This window comes from Rutilus rutilus (genome assembly GCF_951802725.1).
Source record: "Rutilus rutilus genome assembly, chromosome: 7".
Taxonomy (NCBI): domain Eukaryota; kingdom Metazoa; phylum Chordata; class Actinopteri; order Cypriniformes; family Leuciscidae; genus Rutilus; species Rutilus rutilus.
Window position 1 is genome coordinate 3,975,458 of NC_140221.1, and position 15,801 is coordinate 3,991,258.

Consider the following 15,801-nt stretch of genomic DNA (forward strand, 5'->3'; position numbering starts at 1 on the left):
GCAAATCTATGTTGTTTTTTCTCTTTTCATGAATGAGACTGCTTTTGGATGTGTGTGCGTGTGTGTGTGTGTGTCTGGGGGGGGAATCCGTGCTTTAAAAAAGGGTGCAAAAATGTAAGCATGATAAGTTCACCTTATTGCCCAGATTTACATTGGCCTGCTTTGAGATCAGCAGCAACACCATGTCTGGTTGTCCCTCTTGGGATGCGAGGTGTAAAGGTGTGACCCCTTGCAGTGACTCAGCGTTGGCAGAAGCTCCATGCTGCAGTAAACTACTCGCCACCTCCACCTGGTTCTGCTTCGAAGCAATATGGAGCGGAGTATAGCCATTCTGAGGAGAAAAAATAGCAAGTTTATGCACTTTGTGGCTAAAATAAACTAGTTGAAAATAATGGTTAAGACTGTGAGTTTTTGCAGTGTCAAGCAGGGCAATAATGTTGTCATACTCGAGCGGCACTGTGTGGCGATCCCCCTTTGCCGAGTAAAAGATTGACCACGTCTAGATTGTTATGATGGACGGCCACATGCAACGGCGTGAGTCCGACCTGTGGAGGAGAAGGCATCTTACCATCAATAATACACAATGAAAATGCAATAGATATGAATGATAGAATACTAGTAGTACTACCACTGAAAAAAACATAAGTGTGCTTAATTCTGTTGATTGTGCACTTCAAATTTTAAAAGTATATTAAAAAAAAACTACTTGTAGATAATATCATATTAATGAAATAAAAGGCCACTTAAATGTAGGGATTTCCCAACTTTTTTCCACAGCTGAACCTCTTTGAACTAATATCTTTACTTGAAGTTAATAAGTTAGATCAGTAATAAAAATAATCTGATGTCGGTTAATGGTCACATGCGTGCAAGTAAACAAAATGAAATTTTTGTAAATGTTTTTTTTTTTTTTTTTTTAAGACTTAATTGCTTAATAGCTTTTCATTAAACTCATGAACCGCCGGCAGTTCCACCATGAACCCCAGTCTAGGAAACCCTTCATGATGTTGATAACAAAGAATGGAATATAATTTCTTTCTCTTAGGAAATTTATATCAATATGGTACAAGATTATCCTATTCAAATCAAACATAAACAATAGTGATAAACAAGCTAGGTCAAAAGTAAGCAAAAAGTAGTCAGAATACATTGCCTAAAATGAGTAATCTAGATTACATTATGAACTGCAATTTGTGTCATGTAATCGGGAATCAGTAACCGACTACAATTTGTAAGTAATATACCCAGCATTGCATGTTATATGTTAAATTGTAATCAGATTATAGTTACTGATTATGTTACTGAATTTCAAATTGGTTGTGTCTGTTTACACATGTCGACACACAAGCCATTGAAAGACCCATTTCAGTCAACCACTAATTCTACCGTAACACTTTATTTGACAGTGTCCTTGTTACATATGTTACATGTACTTACCATAGTAATAACAGTAAATTATGCATAATTACATGCAACTAACCCTCAACCAAATCCTAATCCTAAGTACATGTTGTTAAATAATATTACTCAGTCCTTAAAAGTATAATAACATTGTAACAATGACGCCTTAAAATAAAGTGTAACCATTCTATCTATATAAATAGCTGTAGAATGAACTATAAATGCATATAAATGCATGCAGCTGATTCATACTTTGCCTGCAGCATTTGGGTTGGCTCCTCTCTCTAAAAGCAGCACTGCCACGTCCAGCTTCCCGTATTTGGCCGCCACGTGAAGAGGAGTGAAGCCTTTCTGCATGACACCAACCCAACAGCAGAGAGAGTTTCAATACAAAACCAAATCTATTTTCACACAATATGCTGGTGGCTTAGGTCTTGGGTAGAGCACTGTACCTTGGTCATTTTGGTTAGCTGGGCGTTGACGTCCAGGAGGATGCTGGCAGTTTGTGTGTGTCCCTCGCGGGCGGCGATGTGCAGTGGAGTGTGTCCTGCTGTTGTGTTGGAGTCGGGGTTTGCTTTGTGCTCCAGCAGGAGCTTCACCATCTCGTTGTGGCCCATTCGGGCTGCACAGTGTAGCGGCGTCTGGTCATCCTGATGGAGGAGAAGATCCACAAGTGATACTTTTTTAATAACATGATACACACACACACAAAAAAAAACTTTGTTACGGCTAAATTTATTAGTTCTTCTCAAATTGTATTTATATTATGTTAAAAACTTAGATTTTTTTATATATATATACAGGTTTATATATTATAATATGTTTTATAATATTATATATTATTATACATACAGGTTTTATTTGACTATATTTGACAACATTTTAGTTTAGGGTCCAATTCTTGCTTATTAGTATGCATATTACTAGGATATTGGCTGTTTATTAGTACTTATAAAGCACATATTAGTATTTTATTCTGCATGCTCCTATTCTGCATCCCTTATACCCATACCTAAACGTAATAACCACCTTACTAACTATTAATAAGCAGTAATCAGGAGTTTATTCAGGCAAAAATAGTAGTTAATAGTTAGTTAAAGTCCCCTTGTGGTGAAAATCAAGCTTTTAATGTTGTTTATATGTCTATGTGGTGTTTTTAATATGCTTTAAGACAAACCGTGTGTAAATTCATAAGTCGACAGCATTGCTGAGTATTTTCTCCTTAAAACTGCAGTGAACCAAAGACAGTCTCAAAAACACGCTTTGAAATCGCTGGTGTTTCTGACGTCACAAACTACCTTGTAACCAATCAGATCAACGTGTGATCGTCAACGAGTGGATCTCTGAGCTGAGTGAGTGAGTGGAGGCGGGGATCATTTGCGTATTCATAGGACTGCGTATACTAAATGAGGCAAGGAAAATAATTTCCATGAAATAGAAAATAAAAGACCAACATATACAAACTAAACTAAACCAAAATTAAATGAAATGTCACAACAACTAAACACAACAAAATAACATAAAGTGAAATGTACCTTGGCTTTGGCGTCCACTGGAGCTGCGTTTTGCAACAGGAACTCAGCAACTTCACAGTGACCAGCTCGAGATGCCATGTGCAGAGGCGTTTCCACTTTCTACAAGCACACATTAATGTACACACACATTAAGATCACAGCAACAGCACAGCTCACAGTCAACATCTTAAATCACCTAGAGCAGGGATGGCTAACTTCGGTCCTGTCCTGCAGAGTTTAACTCCAACCCTAGTCAAACACACGCTAATCAATGTCTTCAGGGTTACTAGAGAACTACAGGTTTTGGTTTTTATCAGGGTTGGAGTTAAACTCTCCAGGACCGAAGCTGCCCATCTCTGACCTAGAGATAAAACTGTGTGAGGAAAATGTTGCTTTCAGAAGGTTAAACTCCATGCTGACGTGGCCTTATTTTAACATACTTCAGTGCATTGCTTTAACTGCTGATATTTCAGTTTGTAGCTTACCACGTTTGAGGCATGCGGTGATGCTCCTTTTTGCATTAGTATCTTCACTATATTCAGATGACCCATGAAGGAAGACACATGCAGCGGGGACAAGCCTGACTGTTGGACAGAAACACAAAGAACTAAACATGTCATGGCCTGAAATCGTGATAATGCTCACACCTCTTTAGTAGATCTTGCTCTACTCAAAACGTAAACTACCTAAAATGCATGTTCCTTTTTATTGTTCTTGAAGTGAAAGTCTTAATGAATCACTGTATCTGTTTTTATGCTTTGGTGGATTTTTTGTCTGCCATGTCCTTTTCTCCCAATAGGTCTATAATATCTGGAGAAATCTACCATTCATCTAATGATAATAACCACTGAGCCACAAAAATAAAAGTCCTGATAAAACTGATGTATTGGTGGCTGATAGGACAATCCTGTAGCTCTTAGTAGCATCTACTGTATACTGAGCTGTGATATCGTCACCGTGCTTTCCGAGTCAAAATTGCATTGTTGAGAGGAAAAAACACACACAGATAAGCTACATCGGTGTATAAGTCACATTGTATGATTACATTCAGGAATTTATACTGTATGATATACGCTGTAGCCACAGTGGACCAGCGGTTTGGAAAATGGATGATTCAGCTGCGGCGCCATCTTCTGGTCAGACGAGGGAATTAATTCGGTCACAGTGCATTATGGGTATTCTCTAGCCGTTGAGCGTACATTGTTTGTACACTCGTTATTGCGCTGCGTTATGGGATTGAATAAGTGCACTCAATAACGTCCACTATGGTTTCGGACACCACTACAAATGGCTGTTCCCTCAAATAGTGCCCTATTTAACGATATAAGGTGTGATTTCAAACACAACCTTTGTCTCTGTCTCATTTAGTTCCTTGTTCGTTCTTACATCTCATACTATTTTGGTTTGTGGTTTCCTTTTGCTCTTGAGTTGATATTCCAATGTTTCGTTTTGTTTGCTTATGTAAATAAATGCATTTACTGCAACTAGAATCGCTTCTTGCCAAAAAAAAAAAAAAAAAATTGTTAGAATATACAGCTATTTTTGCATGGATGCCAATGGGAAAACATGCTTTTTGGCAGCACAATGATAGACCTTTAGAAGCTAACTCAACTGTGCTATGGGTTGCTCTTGGTTTGACAATCAAGATACAAGGTAAAATTCATAATAAAAGTCCCCCAACACACCAAACAAATACAATGACTTCTAGAACTCAGTTAAAACCAGTGAATACATTACAATAATTTTAATTTAAAATAATGAAATGTTATTTACAGTATTTTACACTGTGAAATGATCCTGTTGCTCACCTCTGTTACCGCGTCCAGGGACGCAGAATGCTTTAATAGCAGGTCCATTACACGCATGTGGTTCTTCTTACAGGCAATATGGAGTGGCGTGAAGCCATTCTAAGCATAAGTGGACAAATAAGTGCAATTTTGTGAACAGTTTCTGGATGTTTCATAATAACAGGGTAAATGTTAATATTAGCATTAGCTGTGCCTTGTGTGCCTTTTAAATGTGTACTAACCAGAGCACGGGTGTTTGGTTTGGCTCCTTTGTCCAGGAGCACCTTGGCCACGCGATGATGTCCACAGTGTGCCGCCACATGCAGTGGTGTCAGGTGGTCTAGAGTGATGTCATCAATCTCTGCATTGTACTGTAATAGCTGTTTGATACAGTCCAAATGATCGCCCTGGGCTGCCATATGTATTGGCGACAGGCCATTCTGTGCAGTGAACATATGGGAACATTTAGAGCTGCCAAATGCACTTTCTTTCACATTTCTGGCAATCAAGCCGGCAATTTTTTTTTTTTACTTTTCCTTTAGATTCGATTTCTGAACTGAATGTGTTTAAAACACAATAACCAGGTTTATATATTTATCATCAACAAATCAAATTCATTTCAGTTTAATATTTCTTGTTCCACAACTAGAAATATTTTAACCATGTTTATACTTTATAACTGAATAAATGTACTTGTTTTCACAATATACAGATTTATGCAGATTCTAAGCAATATGAACAAATTATTTTTTTATTATTATTATTTCAATCTAATCAAATGGATGCAAATAGGTAATAATAAACTTTGCAGAAATCTTACCTGTTTCATTTATGACAAATATGCATCACATTAAGTTTATTTTCCTATGTTAAAACTGCGTAAAGCCAAATAAATGGAATTATTATATGCAATTCAAATACATTAATCCTAAATGTTTTTGTAGTGGATTTTTGTTTTTGGATTAATGCATATTATTATATTTGCACTGCTGACACAGACTATTGGGAACTATGACAACAAAAAAAAGAAAGTCATTTGAAATTCGATCTTCAGAGTAAATATTCAGTCAAGTTATGCGACTTTCAATTTTTCTATTTTCTCCAAACACGCTGTTTGGATGCAAAGCTGCAAATTCAGTAAATAAAATGTATTAATACCTAAAAATGGCAGTTTTTTGGTGGGAAAAAGTCTTGCATAATTGCCATACAAGAACTTGACTTATGCTGATGAAATTGACCAAAGTGAACCAAATCAAAGAGATTCAGGATTGGTGATGTTGGATTATTATTTTTTTTATTGGTTACTTCAGAACACCATGCGACTACACCACAAAATTAGGGGGTCTCGATGTCAAATGTTTTGTGGCTATGTGTAAACGCCAAGTGTTTGGGTGTATGCCTACTTTGGTCTTGGCCTGTATTGGGGCTCCTTGGTCCAGAAGGATCTCGATTATTCTCCCATGGCCATTTCTGGCAGCACAGTGAAGAGGAGTCAACTCATCCTGTGATGACAAGGGAGGAAGAACAAACGTGTATACAAATCCTCAAGTCTCGTTAATGTTTAGAATTATGACTTTATAACATACTTTTGTCTTAGCATCAATCTTTGCTCCTCGGTCCAGCAGAAGTCTGACCATGATAACATTTCCTCTCCTGGATGCAATATGTAGAGGTGTGATCCCATTCTGAAAGAAAACACACTGGTTTGCATGTAGCTGTAAACAGACTTGAGGATCAGTGCAGAAACGTTTATAAAAGACAGACCTTGGGTGTGAAGTTCACATCGGCTCCTCGGTTTAAAAGCAGCTGGGCGACATTCAGGTTTTCATAGTGGGCTGCGATATGGAGTGGTGTGAAGCCTGTCTGCAGAGGATCATGGGAAATTGAGTTAGTAACCAGTAACAGTTGTTCCTCTGATTGCTTCAATATCAGTGCAGATTTCAATGAACTGTCTACACTACCGTTCAGAAGTTTGGGCTCTGTAAGAATTCTGAATGTTTTTGAAAGAAGCATTTATTTGATTAAAAATACAGTAAAAACAGTACTATTGTGAGATAGTTTAAAATGTAAAACATTTCTCACTATAAATGTTGAAAGTTTTGCTGCTTAATGTTTTTTTGGAAACCGTAATACATGTTTTTCAGAATTCTTTGATGAAAGTTCAATAGTCTCTACTATCACTTTTGATCAACTTAATGCATTCTGGCTTTATAAAAGTATTAATTTCTTTAAAAAATGTAATCTTACTGACCCCAAACCTTTAAACAATAGTGTGTGTTTACACAGATTAAAGCAGTAAGTCAGGCTTGCAGTGCAACCTTCAGCTCGTTAATGTTGGTAACAACAATTTAACTGTTGTAAAATCACTATAATGTATGGCTATGTCACACTTGCTGTGTAATTCAACGTGAATGACTTAAAAATGTTAACTTCAATAGTCTTTAATCCAAGAAATCAAATACTCAGGAGATACTTCAGGTAAAGAAAATGCACACATCACTGCAAGCCTGACAATGATGAGAATCAACAGGTACAAGAGAAACAGCTAAATACTGTATACACAAGAGAAACTAAACACAAGTGCAAATCATTTCTGTGCTTTCTTCAATGTCAGAACGGTAAATCCGTTCTTTTCTGTTCTCGCAATAGATTTAGACGTGTTACATTCATAAAAAAAAAAAAAAAAAAAAATTCCTGGGTTGTTTCAACCCATGTTTGGGTCAAATATGGACAAACCCAACTGTAGGTATAGTGACACGATTCTGGAAAAATTAAGAATCACGTTTTTATTTCCGAGTGGGTGTCTGAATTGAGATCGCGATCTTTTAACGATTAATCGTGCAGCTCTAAAATTTGGGTTTAAAATTTAATAAAAAAAATTACGTTTGACCCAAACATGGGTTGAAAACAACCCAGCATTTTTATTAGAATGTACTCACATCATGATTTCACTAGGATTTCGATTAAATGCACAGCCCTAGTGCTTAATACATAAAACTAATTAAAATTTAACAATAAAATATTTCAATTTCATCGCTATTACCATACAACGAAGCGCCCAAAACATTTTTAATGGCTTCAAACCTGGCTCATTTAATCAGATAATACAATGTTACATTTATACTAGATGCCCAGTAGTTTAGAAAAAGAACGTTTTCATCAGTTTACACAAACCTTGCTTAAGACATCAGGATTGGGGTCATTCTGTAAAAGCACAGCGGCAGTGCGGGTGTCATCGTTTCGGGCAGCGATATGCAGTGCGGGTAGGCGGACCTTGCCCTTAGTACCGTGGTTTATGAGCAGGGCCACCACATTCTCATGGCCCTGCTGAAGAGCCACAGCAAGAGGGGTAAAGCCATCCTGAGAGACAGACAAACACACAACACATCACGGGAACATCCATGTTTCTCTGAATAATCTGAGTGAAAATAGCAGGTTAAAGGTGAACAACAGTGTGATCCCACCCAAAAATAAGTGCGCTTAATTATATTGAATGTGCACTTGTAGTGTACTTCAAATCTTATAAATAATTTTTTAAAAACTGTAATTGCATGTAACACAACAATAATAATGAAATAAAAGGCTAGTTACCTGTAAGCGTACGTAAAGAGTAAACATTCATGACTATGTTTCTGAATACATAAATACACTTTTAAAAAGTGCACTTTGAAATCTTTTTTCATTAAGTACACTTAATTTGATGTGTTGACTAACATAGTAAAGCACATGTAAAAAACGATAATAATTTGAACTGTAGTGTTATTCAATATTACATTTAAAGTTAATACATTTTAAATGCACTAAATTGCAACTTCATCATTATAAATGTGTAATTACAAATATATTTAAATACATGACATAGTGTTTAGAATAAAAATAACATGAATATTTTATTTACCATAAATGTTGGTCACTTTAACCATATTTCAAAGACAATAGCAGTACTTATGAAATTGCATATGAAGATGTATTTAAGTGGGTGAAAAAAAGCACTCTAATGCATTTAATATACATTTAAACTATAATGCATATTCATTTAATTGCTATGAATCAAGGTTGTTTACTCTCTCGTCTCATATATTAACTCATTTAGGTGCCTTAATCTTTTTAATTACTTCAAAAACATAACTGTGATTCGCACTCAGAATTCAGAGGGATTTTTTATGACTTTTCTACTTATGTAAAATAAAACAACAACAAAAACACTGAATTCTGAGTGCGAATCACAGTTACAAAAACATTACATTCAGTTCACACTTAAGTACTCTTTTAAAGAATATGATTTGCACGACAAGTCTTCTATTTCAAAGTCTTTTTCATTACCTCAGTTGGAATGGACTGATTGGCTCCATTATCCAGGAGAAACTTCACAACCTCCAGGTGATTCTCTTGTGCAGCCATGTAGAGAGGAGTGAAGCCCTTCTGTTGCAGACAGACATAAACACCCATATGCAGATACAATACCCAAACTAACACAAGCACACAAATACACAGATGACAATAGAGCCAGAGAGATTTTAGTTCGGACAGCAATACTACACAAATCCAAAATGATTCAACTGTTTAAATGAACTATAAAACATCCAACTTAGGTAAATGCTCGCAGATAATACAACTTATCAATGCCTCAAACCCATTTTAAAAGAAATCCCTTTTTTTTTTTGCTCACCTGAGACTGAGCATTGACATTGGCTCCATAGTTGACCAGCTCAGTGACCACCTGTTCTTGACCAGCTAATGCTGCTATGTGAAGAGCAGTGTTTCCTTTCTACAAGAGAAATATCTGATTTAAGGACTCAATGACCAACATTATACAGTACATTAAAAAGGTAATATAATATGAATGCAATATCACTAAGTGCACTTAAAGAGAATACACTTTCATGACTGTTTCTTAACATGCTTAAGCACACTTTGTAATAATGTCAAATTAAAAGTTTTAAAATGATTTTTTGTGGTGCTTTAAAGAAGTACACTTATTTTGATCTGATGTCTAACATACTAAAGCACATAAAGTACTTGATAATAATTGTTTTAAAAAGTTTTAAATTGTTCTAAATTACAAACAATTTTCAATAGAAATGACATTGAAGTATATTTTAGTTTAATGCTTTACATTTGGCAGTGCACTTTAACCATATTTCAAAAACAATATAAATAATCAAATTACATAAAAAACTAAACATTCAGCTGATTGCATTTAATATACATTTAAACTATAATATATTTTCATTTGTAACATGCAATTAAGTGTCCAAAGCATTACAATCAGTGTGCACTTAAGATTATTATTTTAATGTATATTATTTTAATAATAAGTACTTTATAAATATGCTAAAGTGTTTCACGATGGTTTTTAAGGTACATGTGAAGCGTCTAATCAAGATTTTGTGTTATGTTTTTAATTGGATCATGAATGTGCCACAAAAAGTATTCGAACACATTTGTCACACAAATGTTAAAACGTATGGATATCATTGTATGAGATAAGAGATTTAATTAGTCTCTAATTAAACTAGATCTAGATAACTAGATCTGTTAGTTAAAATTAAATGCGAAATAATTCAGAAAAGTGAAGTTGATTCTGCCAAAAGCTCTAGCATCGAATGCAATGATATATATTTTATACTTTTTTAACTCTTTCCCCACCAGAGTTTTTGAAAAAGGTTGCCAGCCACCGCCAGCATTTTTGATCATTTTTCACAAAGGTTTCATGGCCCCCAGAATATTTTGTTGTATGAATATCTGAACATGCGATATATCAAAAGAAAGAACAAGACCCACCGCTTATAAACAAAACAAAACCCTGTTTAACTATAGCTTCATGCATTCCTTTTTTATCAACACTTGAATGTGGGTAAGTTTCATAAAAAAGCAACATTTTAAGCAAAAAGCTGAAAAAAACATGTTTTTGTCAAAGACTACATCTGGATCAGATTCAGAACGATGATCAAAACACAGATGGAGTAGATCGAGTCCATCAACACCCAAAGCTTCACAGTCCTGTAGCTCGTCCTGGGTCGACATTTCATTCAGTAACGTTAAGCAGTTTTGATTTACAGTATATGGTGTTTAATGTTGGTGATCGCGTTATTTTACATATGCATCTGCTTACATATAATATCGCTTGTTTCTGCTTCTGCTTCACATGTCTATTGATCAGGAGATTCTGGACTCTTTCAGAAGATGCGTAATAGCGCCCCCTACCGTGTAACAGTGAAAACGCGGAAAGCTGGACATTTCCGTCAATGGTGGGGAAAGAGTTAACATCCAAATACTTTTTGCGGCCTTTTGTAGCTCTAACTCTTACCTTTGTGGCCGTCTCAAGTACAATACCATGGTGCAGTAGTTCCAGCACCATTTTAACATGGCCTTCCTTCGAGGCCAAGTGCAGCCCGTTGAGTCCATTCTGTGAAGGGAAAGAGACAGCAGAGCAAACTCACTCTGAAGGTTATTCAATCTCAAATCAAACTGCAACATCCCGAAGAGACTGAAATGGGGAAGTGGGAGGTTTGTAGTTTACACCCACTCTCACAAAACACATGGAGCACTGTCAAAAGACATCAACCGATGATGATGATGATGATGATGAAGATGATGATGATGATAGGTGGATGGCAGGCCGGTGGTCTCTCTGCTGGGAAGAATACGGGCCATGTGGGATAGGTCTAACCTCACACAGCCTTCCTTCAGCCTCACAGGACATGTGAGGTTGGACCTTTCTCACATTGCTGATATTATCCCCTCTGAGTGTAGAGACCACTCACCCCATCTCAACGTGACTCAAAGAAACAAGCACAGGAACGAAGAAACAAAAGAAAAAGGATGGATGGATGACAAAATACTGAACATTTACAAAGCTGCATCTGAAGAATATCACACAACAAATGGTTTCTAAAACATTTCTAGGATGCACAAAGCTTAATTCAATTCATTAATTAAATGATTACATTTATATAGCGCTTTTCTCAGCACTCAAAGCGCTTTACATGGGGGAATCTCTTCAAAAACCACCAATGTGCAACACCACATGGATGATGACACGGCAGCCATGTTGCGCCACACACCAGCTTATTGGTGGAGAGGAGACAAAGTGATGAAGCCAATGCTAATGGGCAAATTTGGCCAGGATGCCGGGGTTACACCCCTACTCTTTTCGAAGGACATCCTGGGATTTTTAATGACCACAGAGAGTCAGGACCTCGGTTTAACGTCTCATCCGAAGGACGAAGGCTTGTTCTTTTAGAGCTGGAGATGTCAAACTCTGGGTCTCTATCACTGGAAAAAGTGGATCACATGCACCTTATAAGCTGTCGTTGAAAACTAATTAAGTCAGCTAATATGATTCATATTCTTCTGGTTCCCCCTATATTCAAAAAAACAACAACCTATATTTAAAAATAATTACAAATGCAATGAAAATACAGGTATCGGTCCTCTGTATCGTTGGCTATCAAGTGAGCTATGTCAAGTGAGCGTATCTTGCTTTAAGTATATATTTTTATTGAGGGCAAGACAATAATACTAACTAAGAATATATGATTTTCCAGTATAGCTTTCACGTATCCTAGCTCCAGTGTCTTGCAGCTTAAGGAGTTTTTCAAAGAGCTCAGCGGTGCATGTAGTCGGGGTCACTGAAACCCTCCAGAGAGCTCTGAGGACCTGCTCACACGTTTGCTACAGTATGAGGACTAAATGGAGAAAAGCGCTGAAGTCATCACTCGCAACACATGCGGTCATTAATCAAAGGGCATTATCATCTCAATTACTGCTGGCGTTCCTGATAGACCCACCCCACAGCAGGAAATGTCAGGGTAAAAACAGGCTAAAGGGAAAACAAGTGGACATGAATGCAATAACTGGGCACACACACAATAGCATTTGTGCACAATAGACATGCAGTGCCATTAAAAAGTGGATTCAGGCATGGAAACAGAACATTTACAATCATTTTTCCCCCCACAGGTCCACTAAGGTAAAGTAGGTAAGTAAATATATCCAGTTGGCTACCTGTTAAGACAGGGCAGCTCACCCTGTTACAGTAGATTTAGTTCAGAAATAATGGACAGTCATTATAAAAATTCAGCATTAGTATCTTACTTTCAGGCCGTCAGTCACATGTGTACTCAAGCTCTGGGAATCTCGCAAGTCTTGGCACATTTAGAGTCAGATATGAAGACTTGCTCAGACCGGATCATCTGAATTGGATCATTGTGAGTTGTTGAGTCAAAAACAGCTACAATCGGATCAGTCCAATTCTCTAACGTATCATTCAGTGCGATCTGCAAACCGACTGAACAGGTACATTGAAAAGAGCCAGCTCTTTCATGAATCAGAAATCACTATTGCATCTCGGAACAGGCGTAGATTTCCTCAGCTTGAAGAATCCATAACCAAAGCTATGGCAAAGCTATCTCCTCTTCTGACTCCATGTTTAGTGCAAACGTTTATGCAACTGTCACCATCATATCATGTACCAACTGTTTCAGCACAAAAATCAGGTAACACGACTCGTAATCTATGCAGGAGTGTCCAAACTCGCACCATATATCTCGTAAACATCAACTTCAGATGAACCCAATATGTTAATTAAAGAAAAACATATTTATCAATAAAGATTAAACCTATACTCTCCTGATCTCCATCACTTATGGATAGCATTGATGCCATCAACTGTGAATACAGTTTCGCTGCTGTTGAAGTTCCCTGTTAACCTGGCTGGGAAAGGCGTTCCAAACCGAATCTCTGGCTTATCCCAAAGTTGCTCTCTACCCTGAGCTTTGCCATCTCTGAAATGGAGTCCAGAAAAATATGGATCCCCATATTTGAGCATTATAGGTAAGGTTCTTCTGCTCGGCAGCTCTCACTCTTTAAAATAAAGTTTATTTATTGGCATTGATGGTTCCATGAAGAACCTTTAACATCCATTGACGTTTTACATTCCACAAAAAGTCCTTTATAGTAGATTTTTTTAATATTGTTCTTCACACTAAGAAAATTTAAATTTAAATTTTTAAGAATTAAGAACTGATCACTCAAAGGTTCTTTGGGAAACCAAAAATGATTCCCGTAACACTTTATTTTGATGGTCCCTTTTGAATATTCTGAATAACTGCACGTCAACTAACTCACATTAGAGTATAAGTAGACTTTCTGCTTAATATCTGCTAACTCTTTATTGTGATGCTCCTCAACAGACATAATACTGACTGTAAGTAACTGCAAGTACATGTCAACTCATTCTAACCCAAACCCTACCAGTCTACTAATACTCTACTAATACTCTAATGAGAGTTAGTAGACATGTAGGTGCAATGTTACTTATAGTCAACAGAATGTGTTAAAGGGACCATCAAAATAAAGTGAAACAATGATTCCTCTTTTGCATCTTTGCGAAAACTCTCCTTCTGGAACCTTAATTTTTAAAAGAGTAAGAACTGTTGCCACTTCACAGAAATAATGATGTCGCGCTACATGTGAGCAAGGTGGCCCTGTGTAATATATGAGCACTCGGGTCACCAGCACAAGACATGTCTTGCATGCTGAGACCAGAAAAGGGACGCTTAGTTTTGCTTGAGAACAGCATGACCACCATCACTCTATCCAGCATAAACCAGCCTGGACCAACATGGAAATCATGCTTGGTTAAAGCGGCGCTATGCAGTTTTGGCAATGTCTTCGCTTTTCACTCGCAGGTTTCTCTATAGAGCTCCCCCTACAGCTTCAGAATAGATATTTAACAATACTGTCGTAAAAACTCGTTGGCGACTCTCCCTCCTCCCATCTTCTCCCTCTGGTCATGTGCATTTGTTTTCAAAGAAGCCGGCAAACGCACAGAGCCATGTCCACCGAGGTATGTATGATACACAGAAGGCTAGCATATAAACGTGTATGTGTGCAGTGCCGTAAAGCAATTCATCACATCGCGAGACCTGATATCATACGATACTTCCCGCCGGCCCAAAGTTGCAAGGGTGGTTTTTCCGCTCACAGGCACTAGGGGGAAGCAAGGCGGCCACCATTCAACCCGGAAAAAGACATATAGCCAATCCAATGACTCCAAAGCTGATCAGTTAAGGTAAATTAAGCTAAAAAAAAACTGCATAGTTCCCCTTTAAGCTGGATTTCTCATCAGGGAACAAACCTTTCAAACGCTCTGAGAGCACATTTTTAAGATCACGTATTTATCTGTAAGACGATCTGATCTGCAAGATGACATTTTATCTCTTACTGAAGCCTGTCTGTGACTCTAAGCTTCAGAAGCCCAATGGACCACAATGATAGCTGTCAATCAGACAAAATGTGTTCCTCTTTTGAAAAACCATAGATGGCATGATTGGCTGAGTTGAGGGAGTCTTACCTGATTGGCTGTGTTGATGTCGATGCCATTCTTGATGTGGTCTAGAGCCTTGTCCAGATTACCTGAGCGAGCTGCACGGAGGAAACTGGTGGTGGCATCCTGAGGAAAAATACAGGAAGTAATACAGGAAGATAGAATTTATAAAATAAGAGTTTTTGACATAATCATAACATGAAAACGAAAGGCTTTATAGGCCAGCCATTCTGTATTTTCCTAGACTTGTAAAATCGTAGCATCTCACGAGTGTTTATTAAGAAAACAATCGTGACATGAAATTTGATTAATAGTAGTATAATTTTTTAAAGACAGGAACAACAACTAAATGGGGCAACACCAGAACAACTAAGAAAAAATAAATAAAGGACACACTTTTCAACATTAAATACACAAATGCATATTTACTGTACACACACCAAAGTGTAAAGCTCCCATGAAATGAATTTACAATTTCCTTCCAAGAAGATCAATATTTTATGGTATTTTCTTCCTGGAAGAGAAAGACAAATGTGCAAAAATGTGTACTGTATATCTGCTAAAAGATTATTTTGTCAACGTTAAGAAGTACACTAGCATTTAGATGGTCTCTAATAGACAACACTCTTTTTGTTTTCATGGGATCTTTTAATATTAAACATATAACCAAGAAACTGTGCTTCATTCACTGATCAGTGCTACTGAGCTCTGTAACACTGAAAAAGAAAGAGAGAATTCGAGGTCAGACAGCGGAGAGAAAGAGGAA

General features: G+C 37.1%; 1 protein-coding gene across 20 annotated transcripts in view; it reads right to left on the reverse strand.

The window, feature by feature from the left end:
* ank1a (ankyrin 1, erythrocytic a) overlaps positions 1–15,801 on the reverse strand; it is a 139,886-nt gene that overhangs the window by 56,192 nt on the left and 67,893 nt on the right. For all 20 annotated transcript variants that reach the window (XM_084413708.1, XM_084413707.1, XM_084413706.1 and 17 more), the window contains 16 exons: positions 15,063–15,161; positions 11,013–11,111; positions 9,372–9,470; positions 9,026–9,124; positions 7,877–8,062; positions 6,467–6,565; positions 6,289–6,387; positions 6,106–6,204; positions 4,945–5,142; positions 4,724–4,822; positions 3,401–3,499; positions 2,937–3,035; positions 1,854–2,051; positions 1,654–1,752; positions 447–545; positions 134–331 (listed from right to left, as the gene is read on the reverse strand). In XM_084413708.1, coding sequence (XP_084269834.1) covers positions 134–331; positions 447–545; positions 1,654–1,752; positions 1,854–2,051; positions 2,937–3,035; positions 3,401–3,499; positions 4,724–4,822; positions 4,945–5,142; positions 6,106–6,204; positions 6,289–6,387; positions 6,467–6,565; positions 7,877–8,062; positions 9,026–9,124; positions 9,372–9,470; positions 11,013–11,111; positions 15,063–15,161 — 1,968 coding nt within the window. The remainder of the gene's footprint in view (positions 1–133; positions 332–446; positions 546–1,653; positions 1,753–1,853; positions 2,052–2,936; positions 3,036–3,400; positions 3,500–4,723; positions 4,823–4,944; positions 5,143–6,105; positions 6,205–6,288; positions 6,388–6,466; positions 6,566–7,876; positions 8,063–9,025; positions 9,125–9,371; positions 9,471–11,012; positions 11,112–15,062; positions 15,162–15,801) is intronic.